Source organism: Pristiophorus japonicus, chromosome 16 (assembly GCF_044704955.1).
Source record: "Pristiophorus japonicus isolate sPriJap1 chromosome 16, sPriJap1.hap1, whole genome shotgun sequence".
NCBI classification, from domain to species: domain Eukaryota; kingdom Metazoa; phylum Chordata; class Chondrichthyes; family Pristiophoridae; genus Pristiophorus; species Pristiophorus japonicus.
In genome coordinates this window covers 42,475,895-42,496,737 of record NC_091992.1, presented here as the reverse complement: position 1 = coordinate 42,496,737, position 20,843 = coordinate 42,475,895, and the positions used below count along the sequence as shown (strand labels likewise).

At 53.7% G+C, this 20,843-nt stretch overlaps 1 protein-coding gene across 3 annotated transcripts in view; it reads right to left on the bottom strand.

The window, feature by feature from the left end:
* Window positions 1-7,057: 7,057 nt before the first annotated feature.
* Window positions 7,058-20,843, bottom strand: part of LOC139226463 (caspase-1-like) — a 36,017-nt gene continuing 22,231 nt past the window's right edge. For all 3 annotated transcript variants that reach the window (XM_070857253.1, XM_070857251.1, XM_070857252.1), the window contains exons 6-9: window positions 20,044-20,278; window positions 16,993-17,121; window positions 14,577-14,686; window positions 7,058-9,752 (exon numbers count right to left, since the gene is read on the bottom strand). In XM_070857253.1, the coding sequence (XP_070713354.1) occupies window positions 9,660-9,752; window positions 14,577-14,686; window positions 16,993-17,121; window positions 20,044-20,278 (567 nt within the window). In that variant the 3' untranslated portion in view covers window positions 7,058-9,659. The remainder of the gene's footprint in view (window positions 9,753-14,576; window positions 14,687-16,992; window positions 17,122-20,043; window positions 20,279-20,843) is intronic.

Sequence of the window (20,843 nt, the reverse complement as noted above, 5' to 3'; positions counted from 1 at the left end):
GCTCCTTTCAAACCTAACAGTTTAGGTATTTTTGCCTCAGTGTCCCACAGCTTTTTGAAAGCCCTCTGGCTCATTATTGACTGACTCGCACCCGTGTCCAATTCCATGGATACTGGAATTCCATTTAATTTAACTTCCAGCATTATCGGAGGATTTTTGGTAAAAGAATGTACCCCATACACTTCTTCATCCTGTACCTTGGGTTGAGTTGCCTGTGCTGCTTGACCCACACTGGATTGATTATTCTCAGCCACATGGTGTGTCACAGCACGCTTGCTCGGTTGCGAACACATTCGCTGAAGGTGCCCTATTGTTCACAGCTTTTGCACATGTATTGCTTGAATCAGCATTGATGGGCCCGATGATAGCCCCCGCAACGCCAACAAGGCAAGATTTGATTCACCCCAATGGCGGACTTTGAGCAGTTACAGGTCGTATGAACACGGATGAGTAGGCTGTGCAATGTGCAGCTCTGCCTGCCAACGATATTATTTTATGCATAGTGCTTGCCGGTGAGTTTCGATGCTGGGAAGATATCTGTTTCGAGTTTTCGTCCGTGGACATGCATGCCTGGGCGATTGTGGTGGCCTTGCTCAGGTCTAGAGATTCAGCAGCCAGCAGCTTTCGAAGGATGACCTCGTGGCCAATGCCACGCACGAAAAGGTCCCGCAGCATTTCCTCCAACGCAGCTCCGAAGTTGCACGGCCCAGCGAGACGTCTCAGGTCGGTGACAAATTCTGCCACGTCCTGGCCCTCAGAGCGATTGTGCATATAGAAATGATACCTCGCCATGATGATGCTTTCCTTCGGTTTAAAGTGGTTCCGAACCAGCGTACACAATTCATTGTAAGATCTTATCCATTGTCGAGTCGGTGAGAGTAGATTCTTGATAAGGCCATAAATCTTTGACCCACAAATGGTGAGGAGAACCGCCCTGCCCTTAATTGCGTTATCGTTTCCTTCCAATCCGTTGGCTGGTCAAGGTGATCAGTGAAATCCTCCCAGTCTTCCCCTTCCACGAATCTCTCCAAAATTCCAACAGACATAGTTGCCTGAAAGTTCGTATTTTTAACTCGTCGCCAATTGTTAAGTATCGAATAACTCTACGAGGCTAAGTACGGTGAGCTAGTTCAGGCATGACCTTACTCCAGTTTATTTATTCTCAAAGTGAGGATTCAACATGATTGCCAACATTATATGCACGGCTTGCACGCGTCTGCCAGTGACCATTAGGACTCCGACAGTCGCGCCCTCCGGTGGCAGGTAAAACCCAGTTAGCATACATAACAACTGCATTACAGGAAGGACGTGATTGCACTGGAGAGGGTACAGAAGAGATTTACGAGGATGTTACCGGGAGTGGGGAATCTTAGCTATGAGTACAGATTCGATAGGCTGGATTTGTTTTCATTGGAACAGAGGAGGCTGAGCGGAGACCTCATTGAGGTGTATAAAATTATGAGGGGCCTAAATATAGTGGATAGAAAGGGCCTATTTCCCTTAGCAGAGGGGTCAACAATCAGGGGGCATTAATTTAAAGTAATTTGGGCGAGGTTTAGAGGTGATTTGGGGGGTAAGTTCTTCACCCAGAGGGTGGTGGGGGTCTGGAACTCACTGTCTGAAAGGGTGGTAGAGGCAGAAGCCTTCACCACATTTAAAAAGTACTTGGATGTGCACCTGAAGTGCTGTAACCTGCAGGGTTACGCACCTAGAGCTGGAAAGTGGGATTCGGCTGGATAGCCTCTTGTTGGCCGGCACGGACACGATGGGCCGAAATGGCCTCCTTCCGTGCTGTAAACTTCTAGGATTCTATGATTCTATGGGAAGGAAAGACTGGAGGAGCTTTGAGGCTTTGCATAAGGAAGGGTTAGAGTACAAGTTATTGTGAAGAAGGTATTGCGGCAGAGCAAGGATGCATTAATAGACTCCGGGACAGAGCCACCTGTAGGGGGTGATTCGGAGCCAATGGAAAACATGACCAGGACAGTTGCTTTTGATTGGACCGCCCAGCGCTGAGCTCAGTTTAAATATTAATACTCGGTGCCAGCTATTCAGGTCTTTTAACACCAGAAATGTACAATAACAGCAAAAAGTGGGACGTGGGCCTGTTTAATATGTCCATAGGAACAATATTAGAGAAACAGTGCTGTGACCTCAGGCAGCCAAATCGCTCTTTGAGCCGTCGTTACCAGAACTCGTTACTGTGACTGGTTTGAGAACGTGAACTCGGGAATGGCCCAAAGTATAATCAGCCGACCTGGTCGCGGATGATTTGCTGTTGGTTTTGGGCAGTGAGTGGAGCATGAGATCACGACTGGACCGCACACAGTATGAGTGGCACCAAAAGACATTGTTCTCCATCGACAGTGAAGCTGCCCCTGATCTCCTGACTGACCCCTTGCGGGCCGTGAAACTGCTCATGTATTTCCTGGCATCTCGGAGCACCGTGAACACAGGGTGGGCCATTCCAGCCAGACATTTATTGCTTGTTTCCACTCACCGTTTTATAGATGGAATAGCTGCGGTTTCTTTAACCACCGGATCTTGTTTATTTGGTGCTTTTGAGGAGTTAAAGCCCGAAGAGATACAATCCATAGAAGCTCCTTCCCCGGAGTTTGGTTCAAACCCTTTGAGAAAATGGTTGGTCAGATCATTTTGAGAAACTCTGTTTAAAGGTAGGTCGATAAAATGTGTGCAACAATCTTGTCCTAATGGGCAGAGTCAGTAAGCTGTGGTGGTGCACTTAGAATGAAACTGTCTGGCTAAATCTCTCTCTGTTTCTGTATATCTTTCTCTCTCTCAGATAAATCTGCTTCGTCAAAGTGTTAGGTACCAGCCTTGGCTCAGTGGGTAGCACTCTCGCCTCTAAGTCTGAAGGTTGTGGGTTCCTGTCCCACTCCAGTGACTTGAGCACAAAATCTAGGCTGACACCCCAGTGCAGTGCTGAGGGAGTGCTGCACTGTGGGAGGGGCAGCACTGAGGGAGTGCTGCACTGTGGGAGGGGCAGCACTGAGGGAGTGCTGCACTGTGGGAGGGACAGTACTGAGGGAGTGCTGCACTGTCGGGGGTGCTACCTTACAGAAGAGATGTTGAACCCTGTCTTCTCTCTGGCACTATTCGAAGAAAACAAGGGAGTTCTTCTGGTGTCCTTACCAACATTTATCCCGCAACCAACACTTAAAGTATAGATTATTGGGTCATTATCTCAGTGTGGGACCTTGCTGGGTTTCCCTCATTACAACAGGGACTACTCTTCAAAGGTACTTCAGTAACTGTAAAGTGTTTTGGGTTTCCTGAGGTTGTGAAAGACGCTATATAAATGTAAGATGTAGTTGAATTCTCCCTGCTGGGGAGCATCCATTCAGGACATTAAATGCAAAACCTTTGCTGTCTTTGCTTTAGCAGATCAAGGTGCACAAGAACCACTTTGAATCACAAAGGTAGATTCTGTTATGTTCCTGTGACATATAGAATGGAGTATGTTGTATATTCAGTTATAATCTGAATATAACTGAATCATGTTATATGATTCATGGACAGTCTATTTGCTTGTGCCGATCTAATCTCTATAGCTGACTGGATGGCAATATTCCAGATATATTATCAAATAAACAAGCTTTCTTCAGTGTTACGTGGTGTATAGTGTCGAGGCGTTAAGGTCTCCGGGATAAAATGAGATTTAGTTGGTGACCTAGTCAGGATTGCTGTACTGGTACAAATATTCTGGGTAGAAATTCCAGGGGGTGCCCCCAACCTCCACAATAACTGCGGCAGAAACCATCATCATCATCATCATCATCATAGGCAGTCCCTCGGAATCGAGGAAGACTTGCTTCCACTCTTAAAATGAGTCCGTAGGTGGCTGAACAGTCCAATACAAGAGCCACAGTCCCTGTCACAGGTGGGACAGATAGTCGTTGAGGGTAGGGAAGGGTAGGACTGGTTTGCCGCATGCTCTTTCCGCTGCCTGCGCTTGGTTTCTGCATGCTCTCAGCGACGAGACTCGAGGTGCTCAGCGCCCTCTCGGATGCACTTCCTCCACTTAGGGTGGTCTTTGGCCAGGGACTCCCAGGTGTCAGTGGGGATGTTGCACTTTATCAGGGAGGCTTTGAGGGTGTCCTTGAAACGTTTCCTCTGCCCACCTTTGGCTCACTTGCCATGAAGGAGCTCCAAGTAGAGCGCTTGCTTTGGGAGTCTTGTGTCAGGCATGCGGACAGTGTGGCCTGCCCAGCGGAGCTGATCAAGTGTGGTCAGTGCTCCAATGCTGGGGATGTTGGCCTGGTCGAGGACGCTAATGTTGGTGTGTCTGTCCTTCCAGGGGATTTGTAGGATCTTGCGGAGACATCGTTGGTGGTGTTTCTCCAGCGACTTGAGGTGTCTACGGCAGAAAGCAGAGAAATGGCGGATACCCAGGATCAGCCATTAACTGAGTCCGTGCAAATGGGTGGGTGGGGAGGGGCAGATGAATCCAACTGGTGCCCGATTGTTGTCCGATTGTTGTTGCGAGATGATAGATTCTAAACAACTACTTGCGTTTATTTAGCACTTTTCATGTAACAAAATGCACAAGGTGCTTTAAAGGCAGAGTGGCAGCCGCAAAACAAGGGAGTCATCCAAAAGGTAGGTTTTGAGGAGGCAACTGAAAGAGAGTCATCATTGGGGAAGGATTTAGGGAGGGAACTGCCAGAGGTAGGGATGTGAATAATGACGGAGTAACAGGAGGAGGGTGCATGCAGCAGATCAGAGCATGTAGACTGGGACATAGAGCTGGAGAATATTACAGAGGTTGGGTGGTTTGAGTCAATGAAGGGGATGAAGATTTAAAGATTGATGCCTGGGGGGTAATGGGTGAGCAGAGATCAGTGAGCACTTGGTATCGATTGGATACAATCCAAGAGTATCGAATGAATAGGAGTTGGTATAAGGTCAGGTTTTAAAAGCGTCGAGATTGTGTGAGAATGGAATGACTGGCGGAAGTTAGGAGTTCCATAGTCTGAACTTGCTGCATTATAATAGAAGAGCTTATCCACCTTGGTGTATTTCATTCCTACTGAAGGTGTTCACACTCACATTCAATACCTTCACCAGATGGTGAGGATTCACAGCACCGAGCCAGATTTAAAGTGTGGCCCAGCCCAGAGCAGGGTTCAGTGAGAGTAATGGTTGTCTCTCCCTCCAGTTCTCTTCCTTTGCTCTCCTCAAGGGCCCTGCGACACCTCACCCAAGTGCTCACTGTGTGTGTATCCACCGTGACAGTAACAGTTAGATCACTGGACCTAATGCACCCCAGGACGTTTTGCTATGTTAAAGGTGTAGAACGTGAGGAAAAGAGTGTTCGAAGACCAGGCCCTCAAACCTACCACCAAGCTCATGGTCTACAGGGCTGTAATAATACCCGCCCTCCTGTATGGATCAGAGGCATGGACGATATACAGAAGACCCCTCAAGTCGTTGGAGATATATCACCAACGATGTCTCCGCACGATCCTGCAAATCCCTGGGAGGACAGACGCACCAACATCAGTGTCCTCGTCCAGGCTAACATCCCCAGCACTGAAGCACTAACCACACTCGATCAGCTTCGCTGGGCAGGCCACTTAGTTCGCATGCTACGAGAGCACATGACACAAGCCTCCCTGAGCAACTGCTCTACGCGGAGCTCCTTCATGGCCAACAAGCCAAAGGCGGAAACGTTACAGGGACACCCTCAAAGCCTCCCTGGTGAAGTGCGACATTCCCACTAATGCCTGGGAGACCCTGGCCAAAGACCGCCCTGGGTGGAGAAAGTGCTTCGAATCTCAACGCAGCGAGCGTGAAGAGGTCAGGCGCAAGCAGCGGAAGGAGCATGCAGAAAATCAGTCCCACCCCCCCCCCCCATTTCTCCCAACAAACGTCTGTCCCACCTGTGACAGGGTCTGTGGCTCTCGTGTTGGACTGTTCAGCCACCTAAGAACTCACTTTAGGAGTGGAGGCAAGTTTTCCTCGATCCTGAGGGACTGCCTATGATGATGATATGATCATCAATGCAAGTACGGAGGCGATAACAACAACTCCAAGTGTGCTGTCACCCAGTGCTCTCACACATGGACTTCCAGTGGGTCAATGACATTCAGGGGCAGGCTTTCTGGCTGATCGTTCCACGCCTCGGTTTTAGTTTTGATTGTCCACGAAAGCAAAGCCTCAGGTTGGGGAGAAGTGTCTGTCGTTGCCTTATGGGGCAAATTTCTGTCACTTTCACCAAACATTACTGTGTGGATCTTTCTGCTACAGCAGAACATTTGGCAAATATGACTGGTCATCACACCTGAAGGATCCTCCCTCTCTCTGACGAAGGGCCACAGACCTGAAACGTTAATTCTGTTTCTCTCCACAGATGCTGCCTGACCCGCTGAGATTTCCAGCATTCTTATTCCTGATCCCAGTATCTGCAGTGTTTGGCTTTTGTCCTCTCTCTCTCTAATATAAATATGAGTGGTTATCATATCTGATGGATCCTCCCTCTCTCTAATGGCCTTACTGTTAGAATCCAAAGCTCAGTCCACAGTAGCAGTGTGGCTCAGTTGCTTATACTTTGCCCCTGCAGCTGAAGCCTTCGAGTTCCAGCCCCACTCCCAGACTTGAACAAATATTATCTCGGCTGACACTTCAGTGATAATTTTTGGCTAAGGCATTAAACTGATGCTGTATCCACTTGTTTAAATGGATGCAAAAGATCCATTGGCACCCCATGAGCCCCAGCCCCTGCCCCCTGACTGGAAAAGACCCCACCCTGGTCTCTGAGCAGCCCCACCAAAAGGTCCAGAGCTGTGTAACATGATATTCAATATCTATACCCGCAAGTATTGTGTAGTCTGTAACATAGCTTTTACTCTGCATCAAACCATGAGCTCAAATGTGGGAATTCCTCGTACAAAACAATAAAATACATGTTGGGGAAAAGATAAATTCAGAACACTCAGCCAGTTTATTCTCCAAGATTATGTTTGTTGACAGATTTCTGAACCTTCTCTAACGACATTAACATTAAAACAATTCAAATAATCCACACCGTACTTAATGAAATTGTAATTACATGTGAATTTATTAAAAAGCAGAACCATTAAAAAAGCATTTCAGTACAAGAAATAGTGATTGGTTTTCAGATGAATTCATACAGGGCTTTTCAACATTCAGTTGGGTCAACAATGCAAGAATACTGCACCTGCTGGATTCAACAATTTAGGATTAAACATTTCCAACAGAATGAGTGAATCTCACCGAGCAGTGTAAAAGAGGAACGGGGCCTTCAGTGCAGGGCAGCAATGCAAAACACAGACTCAGCAACCAGGCAATGGTGACCTCACTTCGCGACTGAGTACACACACTGGCAAAGACTGGCAGTGACTGCCCTCTGCTGGCAAAGACTGGCAGTGACTGCCCTCTGCTGGCAAAGACTGGCAGTGACTGCCCTCTGCTGGCAAAGACTGGCAGTGACGCCCCAGCTCTACTTCCCTAGCTGAAAGACTGTGGAACTAAAGGGCTGACATTCCATTCTGGGAACATTTTGCCCAACATGAGCGCATTTTGCGTGTCAGAACACAGAGGAGGTTGCCCCAGGGTTTCTGCTGTGCCTTCAGTTAAATGTTGGCCCTGCACTTGTATTGCAATTTGCATGTTGTACAGAGCCTTGGTCTGACCTCATCTGGAGTGTTCAGTATTGGGTAGTGCACCTCAGGAGGATAAATTGGCCTTGGAAGGTGTGCAGTGCAGATTCACCAGAATGACTTATATAGGAGATCGACGGGCGATGTGTGAGGTGTTTAAAATGTTAAAAGGATTCATTCGGGTAAATTTGGAGAAACTATTTCCTCTGGTGGGGGAATCAAGAATTAGAGCTAGGCCATTTAGGACAGAATTCAGGAAGCATTTCTTTCACACAAAGGGCAGTAAAAGTCTGGAATTCGCTTCCCCAAAAGACTGTGGGTGCTGGGCCATATGGTAGTTTTCAGGACAGAGATTGATGTGTTTTTATTAGGTAAGGATATGAAGGATGTGGAACTGAGGCAGCTACATGGAATTCAGGTATAGACCAGCATGATCTAATTGAACATAAGAAATAGGAGCAGGAGTAGGTCATATGGCCCCTCGAGCCTGCTTTACCATTCTATAAGATGATGGCTCGACATCTATGCCAACTCCACTTTCCTGTCCTATCCCCATATCCCTCGATTCCTTTAATATCCAAAAATCTATCGATCTCTGTCTTGAATATACTCATCAGCTGAGCGTTCACAGCCCTCTGGTGCAGAGAATTTCAAAGAGTCACAATCACCTGAGTGAAGAAAGCCCTCCTTATCTCAGTCCTAAATGGCCGACCACTATGCCCCACGAATTCTAGACTCTCCAGCCAGGGCAAAAAGCCTCTCAGTGCCTACCATGCCAGGCCCTCAGAATTTGATAGGTTTTAATGAGATCACCTATTCTTCTAAACTCCAGAGAGTATAGGCCCATTCTACTCAATCTCTCTCATAGGACAGCCCTCTCATCCCTGGAATTAGTCGAGTGAACCTTCGTTGCACCGTCTCTAAGGCCTTCCTCAGCCAATTGAATGGTGGATCAGGCTCGAGTTGCTGAATGGCCTCTGTTGCACTGGAAGGTGGGACAGAAATGTGCTCGTGCCACTGCAGTGGCCCCTGCATTTCCTGCTGACAGTAACGTTTGAAACTGGTCATTTCCCGTTGTGTTTTGTGCTGAAAGGTGGCAGTAGATGGCTACTCTCCAAAGGAGGGGGGTGGGGGAGGGGTACAGGCTGCACAACGAGTCAGGCAAAGTGTCCTGAATGGTAAAAGTTGAAAGCTAACAAGAGGGAACAAAGCAACATCCGGTTCCAAGAAAAAAATTCCAGCAAACCAAAAAAAAATCAGGACAAATCTCCTCAGAAAAGTCCGCCTTGATAGTTTTACAACGAGTAGCTCCTGTTAGGAGATACACCCCAGCCGAGTGGGCAGGTTCAGAGCACCGGTTCGATGGATGGCCTTTGACCTCTGGGTTTGGATGGACTTGGAACAATGCAGATTCCCAAATAGTAGATTTTCTCTCGAGTCTGTTGATTTTGCAACAGCAGGATTGATAATCTGGACAGTGATGTATGTAACAGGGAATTGCACAGAATGACAATGTACTGATCCACTGTGGCCCTGTTTGAGACATAAGAAATAGGAGCAGGAGTAAGCCATCTGGCCCCTCGAGCCTGCTCCACCATTCTATCATGGCTGATTTGATCTTGGCCTGAACTTCACTTCCCTGCCCACTCCCCATAACCCGTGACCCTTATCATTCAGAAGCAATACTGTAATGCTCTAGCAAAACAAATAAAAGCACGAATTACTTTAGCATGATGTATAGGGAGCAAATATAATTAGGATCAGAAGCAAACTGCCATTCAGTATTCTTAGGGGCCATTTATAATTTTCACCTTGTTTGGCAAAGTATAACTTCCCTCTTCAATAGCACTCCCATCCCCGCCCCAGGGTATGCTTTAAAAAATAATTCCCCAAACATGCTGAAAGTTCGGCTGTGAAAATTACTGATCTGAAGGGAACTTTATTTCTGGGAGCTCTCTGCAATGTGCTGCAGGATTTGGGGTTAGGTGTTGAGGTGCACTTCTGGGAACCGATGTGTTAAATGCCAGGAAACAGGTAAAGCTTCTTCATCAGGGTGCTTCTCTCCTTCACAGGCAGCTGTCTGGCAAAGTCCTGGAAAGACTGTTGGACCTGAAAGGGGAAAAGCCAACACAGTTTCAGTTAGCAACTGAGATTTACAGCAACAGTGCCCAACAGCGCCAGCCAACCTGTCAACAGTGGCCATTTTATCAAAAGCACCCACAACACTGGCTGGGCTTCCTTACACCCGAGCATGGCGCCACAACATCGTCCCCCTCCCCCCCCCCCCGACGCGCCCCCTCCCCCCCCCCGACGCGCCCCCTCCCCCCCCGACGCTCCCCCTCCCCCCCCGACGCCCCCCTCCCCCCCGACGCGCCCCCTCCCCCCCGACGCGCCCCCTCCCCCCCCCGACGCTCCCCCTCCTCCCCGACGCTCCCCCTCCTCCCCGACGCTCCCCCTCCTCCCCGACGCTCCCCCTCCTCCCCGACGCGCCCCCTCCCCCCCGACGCGCCCCCTCCCCCCTGAAACGCCCCCCGAAGCGCCCCCGACACCCCCCTCCGACGCGCCCCTCCCCTCCGATGCGCCCCCTCCCCCCCGACGCGCCCCCTCCCCCCGAAACGCCCCCTCGACGCGCCCCCTCCCCCCTCGACGCGCCCCCTCCCCCCCCGACGCGCACCCTCCCCCCCCGACGCGCCCCCTCCCCCGACGCCCCTCGACGCGCCCCCTCCCCCCCCGACGCGCCCCCCCCCGACGCGCCCCCCCGCGCCCCCTCCCGCCGACGGCCCCCTCCCCCCCCGACGCGCCCCCCCGCGCGCCCCTCCCCCCCGACGCCACCCCTCCCCCGACTCGCCCCCTCCCCCCGACGCGCCCCCTCCCCCCCGACGCGCCCCCTCCCCCGACGCGCCCCCTCCCCCCGACGCGCCCCCTCCCCCCCGACGCGCCCCCTCCCCCCCGACGCGCCCCCTCCCCCCCCGACGCGCCCCCTCCCCCCCCGACGCGCCCCCTCCCCCCGACGCGCCCCCTCCCCCCCCGAAGCGCCCCCTCCCCCCCCGACGCGCCCCCTCCCCCCCCGACGCGCCCCCTCCCCCCCGACGCGCCCCCTCCCCCCCGACGCGCCCCTCCCCCCCGACGCGCCCCCTCCCCCCCGACGCGCCCCCTCCCCCCCGACGCGCCCCCTCCCCCCCCGACGCGCCCCCTCCCCCCCCGACGCGCCCCCTCCCCCCCCGACGCGCCCCCTCCCCCCCGACGCGCCCCCTCCCCCCCGACGCGCCCCCTCCCCCCCCGACGCGCCCCCTCCCCCCCCGACGCGCCCCCTCCCCCCCCGACGCGCCCCCTCCCCCCCCGACGCGCCCCCTCCCCCCCGACGAGCCCCCTCCCCCCCGACGCGCCCCCTCCCCCCCGACGCGCCCCCTCCCCCCCCGACGCTCCCCCTCCCTCCCGACGCCCCCCCTCCCCCCCGACGCGCCCCCTCCCCCTGAAACGCCCCCGACACCCCCCTTCCCACCCGACGCGCCCCTCCCCCTCCCCCCCGACGCGCCCCCTCCACCCGACGCACCCCCTCCCCCCCGAAACGCCCCCTCGACGCGCCCCCTCCCCCTGACGCGCGCCCCCTCCCCCCGACGCGCCCCCTCCCCCCCCGACGCGCCCCCTCCCCCCGAAACGCCCCCCGAAGCGCCCTTCTCCCCCCCGACGCGCCCCCTCCCTCCCCGACGCGCCCCCTCCCCCCCGACGCGCCCCCTCCCCCCCCGACGCGCCCCCTCCCCCCCGACGCGCCCCCTCCCCCCCGACGCGCCCCCTCCCCCCGACGCGCCCCCTCCCCCCCGACGCGCCCCCTCCCCCCCGACGCGCCCCCTCCCCCCCCGACGCTCCCCCTCCCCCCCGACGCCCCCCCTCCCCCCCGACGCGCCCCCTCCCCCTGAAACGCCCCCGACACCCCCCTTCCCCCCCGACGCGCCCCTCCCCCTCCCCCCCGACGCGCCCCCTCCACCCGACGCACCCCCTCCCCCCCCGACGCGCCCCCTCCCCCCCCGACGCCCCCCTCCCACCCGAAACGCCCCCTCGACGCGCCCCCTCCCCCTGACGCGCGCCCCCTCCCCCCGACGCGCCCCCTCCCCCCCCGACGCGCCCCCTCCCCCCCCGACGCGCCCCCTCCCCCCCCGACGCGCCCCCTCCCCCCCCGACGCGCCCCCTCCCCCCCCGACGCGCCCCCTCCCCCCCGACGCGCCCCCTCCCCCCCCGACGCGCCCCCTCCCCCCCCGACGCGCCCCCTCCCCCCCCGACGCGCCCCCTCCCCCCCCGACGCGCCCCCTCCCCCCCCGACGCGCCCCCTCCCCCCCCGACGCGCCCCCTCCCCCCCCGACGCGCCCCCTCCCCCCCCGACGCGCCCCCTCCCCCCCGACGCGCCCCCTCCCCCCCCCGACGCGCCCCCTCCCCCCCCGACGCGCCCCCTCCCCCCCCGACGCGCCCCCCCCCCCGACGCGCCCCCTCCCCCCCCGACGCCCCCCCTCCCCCCGACGCCCCCCCTCCCCCCGACGCGCCCCCTCCCCCTGAAACGCCCCCGACACCCCCCTTCCCACCCGACGCGCCCCTCCCCCTCCCCCCCGACGCGCCCCCTCCACCCGACGCACCCCCTCCCCCCCGAAACGCCCCCTCGACGCGCCCCCTCCCCCTGACGCGCGCCCCCTCCCCCCGACGCGCCCCCTCCCCCCCCGACGCGCCCCCTCCCCCCGAAACGCCCCCCGAAGCGCCCTTCTCCCCCCCGACGCGCCCCCTCCCTCCCCGACGCGCCCCCTCCCCCCCGACGCGCCCCCTCCCCCCCGACGCGCCCCCTCCCCCCCGACGCACCCCCTCCCCCCCCGACGCGCCCCCTCCCCCCCCGACGCGCCCCCTCCCCCCCCGACGCGCCCCCTCCCCCCCCGACGCGCCCCCTCCCCCCCGACGCGCCCCCTCCCCCCCCGACGCGCCCCCTCCCCCCCGACGCGCCCCTCCCCCCCTCCCCCCCGACGCGCCCCCTCCCCCCCGACGCGCCCCCTCCCCCCCCGACGCGCCCCCTCCCCCCCCGACGCGCCCCCTCCCCCCCCGACGCGCCCCCTCCCCCCCCGACGCTCCCCCTCCCCCCCGACGCCCCCCCTCCCCCCCGACGCGCCCCCTCCCCCTGAAACGCCCCCGACACCCCCCTTCCCCCCCGACGCGCCCCTCCCCCTCCCCCCCGACGCGCCCCCTCCACCCGACGCACCCCCTCCCCCCCGACGCGCCCCCTCCCCCCCCGACGCCCCCCTCCCACCCGAAACGCCCCCTCGACGCGCCCCCTCCCCCTGACGCGCGCCCCCTCCCCCCGACGCGCCCCCTCCCCCCCCGACGCGCCCCCTCCCCCCGAAACGCCCCCCGAAGCGCCCTTCTCCCCCCCGACGCCCCCCTCCCACCCGAAACGCCCCCTCGACGCGCCCACTCCCCCCCGACGCCCCCTCCCCCCCCCGACGCGCCCCCTCCCCCCCTCCCCCCCCCCGACGCGCCCCCCCCCGACGCGCCCCCTCCCCCCCCGACGCGCCCCCTCCCCCCCCCGACGCGCGCCCTCCCCCCCCGACGCGCCCCCTCCCCCCCCCGACGCGCCCCCTCCCCCCCCCGACGCGCCCCCTCCCCCCCCGACGCGCCCCCTCCCCCCCCGACGCGCCCCCTCCCCCCCCGACGCGCCCCCTCCCCCCCGACGCGCCCCCTCCCCCCCCCGACGCGCCCCCTCCCCCCCCCGACGCGCCCCCTCCCCCCCCCGACGCGCCCCCTCCCCCCCCCGACGCGCCCCCTCCCCCCCGACGCGCCCCCTCCCCCCCGACGCGCCCCCTCCCCCCCGACGCGCGCCCTCCCCCCCGACACACCCCCTCCCCCCCTCCCTTTCAGTGACTCTGTTGCACATTTCCTCCATCTGTTATTGTCCTATTCCTGATCACTCACATTTCAACATTCTTATATACACATTCCCTTTACCTCATAACCCCACTAATGCACTTCCCCTATTGCTCACTCACTCCACAGTAATGCTGCTCTTTAAATGTTGCATCTTCGTTCATGTAAAACTAAAGGTGGATGGAGATTGAGAATGAAACCACATTTTGAGTTCACTGGGATTCTGCGATATACTGTTCGGTGTGGATCGCCCAGACATGAATACCCATGAGCGAATTTCATATGATCATGTGCTGACATGGGCCATCCACTTGTTTTACTGAGGCTGTCACTCACTACACAGCTGTCTTGGTGCAGTAAAATTCCATATAACACAGTTATTGGACAGGCAGCATCGTGGTCAGGGACGGACTGGCTCCAATGAAAGGCTGTGGGATTCTTCAGCGTTCTCACTGAAACAGAGGGTGTGCACCAGTAACACAGTGCCAAAACCATTCGTGGGACACTCAGGAAATCTCCCTATTTCCCATGTAGTCAGTCGCCCCTGATCACAGTTAGTTATCTATGGAACACAGAAACAACCCAAAAAGTTAAATATTAACTTTTATTACCTTCAAAAGCTATTTGATGTGTCACACTTTTTAACTATTAATCAGCTACTCCCGGCATTAAGGTTCCAGTGTTGGATTGTGGGGTCAGATTTGAGGATTGGACTCTGGAGATACCTTTGGCCGGTATTGATGGGTTTGGCAGGGAGCACGGTGCAACAGGCAGCAGATTGACATGTTCTTCTCCCCACAGTCACCTCCCTGTCTCTACAATGATGTTGATGGTGGAGGAGATGGGGCAAGTCTAGGCACATCCCATAAGTAAGGAGAAACTCAAGCCACCTTTCCCACTCTATCGCCCTCCCGGCCGGTGATTAGACAGCAGCTCGGATGGAGCCCATTCGGCCTCGAGGGCCGGGAACGGTGCACGGGATAGGAGGATCACTTCCCATCCCATAATCATCCCGTCAGTCCCTACTCTCTTCCCTACCTTCAAGAAAAGCTCATCGACATCATATTTCGATGCATTTTGCCGCATTACTTTGATCAGGCTCTGGATGAATATGCTTCCCGTTTGCACATGCCGAAGGGATACGTTTTCTGCAAAGCGAAAGGTTGACAGCATTAGTGGCCAAATGAAAGGAGGAATCCTGTCACCCATCAAACGTAAAGCAGCCACATCATTCCACAGGCTCCCAATCGTGCCACAGTCTAGCCACTGGTCAGATTAGTGGTGAGTCCGTTGATGCTGTAGATATAACTCACTCTGCTGCCTGATTGGTACACTCCCAAGCCCCGACATAGAACATCTAATAATGCTAAATGAGACAAGGCCCTCTAGCCTGGTCCTTCTGATATGCCTAACGCAATTTGCAATGTCATGCACTGTCCCATCTTATTCAGTCTCTGATGGAAGATAATAGATAAACACTCTGGGAATAAAAATATTTCACATTTCTTTCCGATCTCAAAAAACAATTGAATATGAGTGTCAACCCGAAACAGCTCATCCCTTAAAACAAGACTTGCATTTATATAATGTCTAGCACAACCTCGAGAAATACCAAAGCCTTTTACAGTCAATGAAGTACTTTTTAAAGTGTAATCACTGTTGTAATAAGACCATAAGAAATAGGAACAGAAGTGGGCCATTTGCCCCACGAGCCTGCTCTTCCATTCAATAAGATCATGGCTGATCCGATCATGGACTCAGGTCTGCTTCCCATAATCTTTATTCCCTTTAATTCTGTCTTAAATTTATTCAATGTCCCAGCTTCCACAATTCTGAGGCAGCGAATTCCACAGATTTACAACCCTCAGAGGAAATTTCTCCTCATTATAAGGCGGCCCCTGATTCTAAGATTATGCCCACTAGTTCTAGTCTCCCCTCGGAAGAAAGATGTCGGAAAGATGGCAGTCAATTTGGGCACAGCAAGCTTCCACAATCAGCAATGAGATAAATGACCAATTAAATGGTTTTAGTGATGTTCAAATAGTGCCACTTCGGTTTAATATCTTTTCCAAAAGATAGCCCCCCCAACAGTATAGCACTCGATCAGCACTGCACTGGAGTGTCAGCTGAGATTATGAGATCAGTCCAGATAATCTATTTTAGTGGTGTTGGTTGAGAGATAACTATTGGCCAGGACACCGGGGAGAACTCCCCTGCTCTCAAACAGTGCCATGGGATCGATTACGTCCACTTGAGAGAGCAAACGAGGGCCTCGGTATAATGTCATTAGCATGGCTTCAGCACTACCGTATGAGCCTTTTCTCTTCCTTTTCTCTCCGTGTAACAGGCCCCTTTAACTCTTGAAAACTACTGTCAATTGAGACACAAGAACATGAGAAATAGGAACAGGAGTAAGCCATACAGCCCCTCGAGCCTACTCAACCTTTCCTCATAAGTCAACCCCCTCATCCCCGGAATCAACCTCTGAAATGCCTCCAAAGCAAGTATATCCTTTCATAAATATGGAAACCAAAACTGCACGCAGTATTCCAGGTGTGGCCTCACCAATACCTTTATATAGCTGTAGCAAGACTTCCCTGCTTTTATACTCCATCCCCTTTGCAATAAAGGCCAAGATATCATTGGCCTTCCTGATCACTTGCTGTACCTGTATACTATCCTTTTGTGTTTCATGCAAAAGTACCTCCAGGTCTCGCTGTACTGCGGCACTTTGCAATCTTTCTCCATTTAAATAATAACTTGCTCTTGATTTTTTTCTGCAAAAGTGCATGACCTCACACTTTCCAACATTATACTCCATCTGCCAAATTTTTGCCCACTCACTTAGCCTGTCTGTGTCCTTTTGCAGATTTTTTGTGTCCTCCTCACACATTGCTTTTCCTCCCATCTTTGTATCGTCAGCAAACTTGGCTATGTTACACTCCGTCCCTTTTTCCAAGACCTTAATATAGATTGTAAATAGTTGGAGTCCCAGCACTGATCCCTGCGGCACCCCACTAGCTACTAGTTGCCAACCAGAGAATGAACTATTTATCCTGACTCTCTGTTCTGTTAGTTAGCCAAACCTCTATCCATGCTAATATATTACCCCCAACCCCATGAACTTTTACCTTGTGCAGTAACCTTTTATATGGCGCCTTGTCAAATGCCTTCTGGAAGTCCAAATACACCACATCCACTGGTTCCCCCTTATCCACCCTGTTCGTTACATCCTCAACGAACTCCAGCAAATTTGTCACGAACGGACTTGAGCAAATCTCAGGCCTCGGACAGAACCAATCTCTCAGGTCACTATCGTTTCTCTTGGATCCCCACGTCTCTCTCAGAGCTCTGGGATTGCTATTGTCTCTCTTAATGACTACACCACTTTAGACTATTCCCTGAAATGAGCTGTCGTCCATGCTGTCCATGCTGGTCTGAGGTGCACAGTTACCTGGGGTGGTGGAGCAGAAACAGATGAAGTCACTTTCTTTGTGTACTTGGTAAAAAGGGCCCTCCTCTTCGTAATCAGTTTGGGGCTCAGGTGTTGCAGAATCACTGACATAGGCGTAGCCAGGGTTCGCTGCAAATAGACAGCACAGATCACTGAAGGATGTTCACCAAGTGCCAGCACAGAGCACACAGTTTATTCTGCCTCTCAGTCAAGTTGTTTACAAAAAGACACCAGATCACAAGCAACCCTCTTGGTAATTTTAATCGACTAGTCGCTGTCTAAATGATGTCACCTTCAGTATGAAGACAGATAGTGGATTAATTGCAAAGCAAGGGATAGTTTTGAACAATTCTAGCCCGTGATTAACAGCGGTGAAATTCTAATCGACAGTTAATGCAAAATCAATGGGAATCAACTGCAGCCTTGGCGATCAGTTCTGTAATTGCTATCTGGTACGGAAAGTAATTAAGCACCAGGATTTCAAGCTTATCTCTGGATATCATGAAAATCTGGAATTAAACTGACAAATTTTATATCCTTAGATTTGCTGAAATTATCAACAAAAGATCTAGGGGGCAAAATTGCCCCATTTTATAGCCCCATTAGCACCTCTGGGGGGCGCCTCGCGGGAAATTGCCCCAGAGGTTTGGGAGGCTTAGCGCCCGGGCTCCACGCAACTGGCGATGATGTAATTGACGTGCACAGTGACCCCTCATCGCCCTGCTCTGGCCCCTTAACGCTCCGTGGGGGAAATTGCCCAGCAAGCCTGGCGCAGGGGGATGTTAACTCCAGCTTTGTGGTTAGTGAAGCTGGCGGACATCCGCTCTCGGCACGGTGATTAAAAGGGGAAGCCTGCAGTGACCCGGGCTGCCATCTTTTTTCATTGGCCGCCTCTTCAGTCGGCTTGACGATGGTGGTCCGGGCCGCCATCGTGCAGCCTGGTGCTCCGTCTTGGGTGCTGGGCTACTGGCCCGGTCTCACGTTGCCCTGGTGACCCAGTGGCAGCCACCAAAGGGCCGTGCAACGTGCACAGCAGCCCTCCCCTTTAATGGAAGGGGAGTGGCGACGTAATGCGTTAACGCGGACTCAGCGGAGTGCTCCCGAGACAGCGCTCCGCTTCCTGTGAGGGGCGCACATCGGGGGCGGGATTTCTGGGAAGGGCGCTAAAAGTCCCGGCCCCGGAAGGTTACCCCCTCCCCCCCCCCCACCCGATTGGGGCACGGGGCAATTTCGCCCTCCTAGTATCGCATTTAGTGGAGGTTACTATATACAGGAGCTGTGTTACTGTAGCTGTTATTCTGTAGAATATACAGACTCGAGCAACATTTATTCCGGAAATTCTCTGAGGACTTAAGAGTGAGTGCTGTGCTGCTCCACTTTATAGGAGTCACCAGGAGAAAGGGAGTGCTGTGTCATGGGCATCTTGCTTGGGGTTTTTGGTCTGGACAAGGAATGGGAGGAGGTCATGAGACCAGGCAGAGCAGCACCAGCTGCTGCAGGAGAGGGGGACAGGAGCCCCCCCCCCACGGTACAGGACCTCCCTCCTCCTCTGAACCTCCTCCACCAGGACCTCCAGTGCCGCGTCCGAGAACCTGTGTGTCCTCTCCCTCGATCCCTGAGCCATCCTGTAATGTGCCCCTGAGCACTCCACACCGCCAGTGGAAGTGGGTGCGAGGAACCCACATATGTTGCTCCACGAAAATTGCGTCTCATTAGCACTTGCGTGCTAAACCTGCAAATCCAGACTTTCAAACAGGTGGATTCTATTAGCACAGCAACCATTTAGCGCCTGTTTTCACCTCTTGACCAAAATAACCCCCCTGGTCTGCTGTATTTCCTATAATAGGCAAAGTTGCTACCCTGTATAATAAATACAGGGGTCGTTGGTCTCTGGAGGGGTCTACTATTCCCTATAATGTACATATATTCCGTATAACTTAATATTCATAAGGTTTGCTATTCCCTATAATATGCATAGGTTATTCGCCAATAAACATAAGAGCTGCTACTCTCTAATACAGCCAGGAGCTGCTTTTCTCTTCAATGTATAGAGGTTCTACTACTCCCTATAATATACATAGGACCGAAAGTTCCAGCCTCGCTGGGTCCATACGAAGTGCGCACAGACCCAAGAGGTCTCGCAAAAGCCGGTTTTCGGAGCGCGATGTGCATGCGTCAAAAAACCGGCTTTTCCAATCTGTCAAGATTTCTCCATACAGATCCTCCGCATCCCCGGGAGAAGGACATCCGTGCGGGACAGATTGGGCTATTTGCCCAACTCATGCCCAGCGAATGTCCTTCAAGCTTTTATGCTTTTACCAGCATAGGAGTTTTTAAACATATAAAAATTAAATGTAATCATTCATTTTTATGTTAAAAACCCTGTCCATTAAGGTACATTTATTTTTAATCTTATTAAAACAATTTTTTTAAAAATCCAATAATATATATTTTTTCTAAAACGTTTAATTACATTTCATTTCAATTAATTTTAAATATGTGAGGTGTTTTTTAATTTATTATGTTGCGTTTCTTGTTTTAGGGGTTTATTCTCATTGCTAATAATGGGAACTCGGAGAAACATAGCTCCTATTGTTATCAATGAAAATACTACCTGGTGATTGGTGGTCCAAGCCCATGTGACCCCAGCATTTCCGTACATACGGGGCAGTCATCTCCCCGGACACTGCGCATCGAGTGAAGGCCTCCGACCACAATCGAAAGCACCTCCGGGACCACCAGGTATTTTCACAAATTTTTTTCGGGTCGGAGGCGTTCGTCTGAAGGAAGCCTCCGACCACAATTCCCCCCCCCCCCCCACCCGCCCTCCCCCATTATGTATACCATATAGAAGGGCTGCTATTCTTTATTATACACTAAGGGGCTGCTATTCTTTATTGTATAGTTCCTGTTATTTATCGTTTACACCATCGCTGCTATTCTCTATTGTATACATCATCATTGTTATTCTCTAACTTACACACCATCCCTTTAATTCCCTTTAATTCACACGGTGCCTGAGCATTAAAAGAGTTCGAGAGGGACACTTACTTCCACGGCAGGCCTGGATGATGATGATTTTCGGTTTTCCTCTCAGTCCTTTGCAGTTCTTGTTGTTTAAAATGTTAAAGACTTTGTCAATGTGAAAAGTATCTTCGCTGTCCTTACTGTGTTTTACGCCACAGATTTTATCTCGGAGCCCGTGGGACATGAGAACCACAAAGGTGCTGTCAGACTGCATGTGTTCCTCTCGATTTGAAAATGCAGTCAGTGCTTCCTCCATCCCCTGAAACACAATTTATGATGCATCAATACTTTTAGAACAGGACTGATGCATTCTGAAATTTATAATTATAATAAAAATACATTCTTCATTTCAAGTAGATGTGATATTAACTAAAAGTTACCAAGCCTCTGAGCATCCATTCAATTCATCAATACGACCATCACAGAGCACTAACAGTACTGTAATGTCTTGCACTATATGGAACTCCATCAGGACTTTGGGTCGAGGAAGTGCAGGGGTAACCCAGTTCTATATTGTGCGTCAAAAGTGAGTCTATAGCATGGATCATATTTTTTCTGTATCCGGGCAACAGGACTCTATGTAGTGCAGCTTCATACAATAGAAGGATGATGCCTATTACAGTTAAAGAGTCTACTGGAAGGTACAAGTTTATGCAGTAAAGGTTTACGCAGTGAGTTTATTGAGCGCTTCGTTACCCAAAGTCTGCAGAGTCCCTGAGGGTAATTCTGACTTTGGGCGACAGTGTAAAACAGGCGCTATCGGATTGACTGCCAATCAACTGAAGTGAAAATCTGGAGAACGGCAAAATGGGTGGCTGATCTGA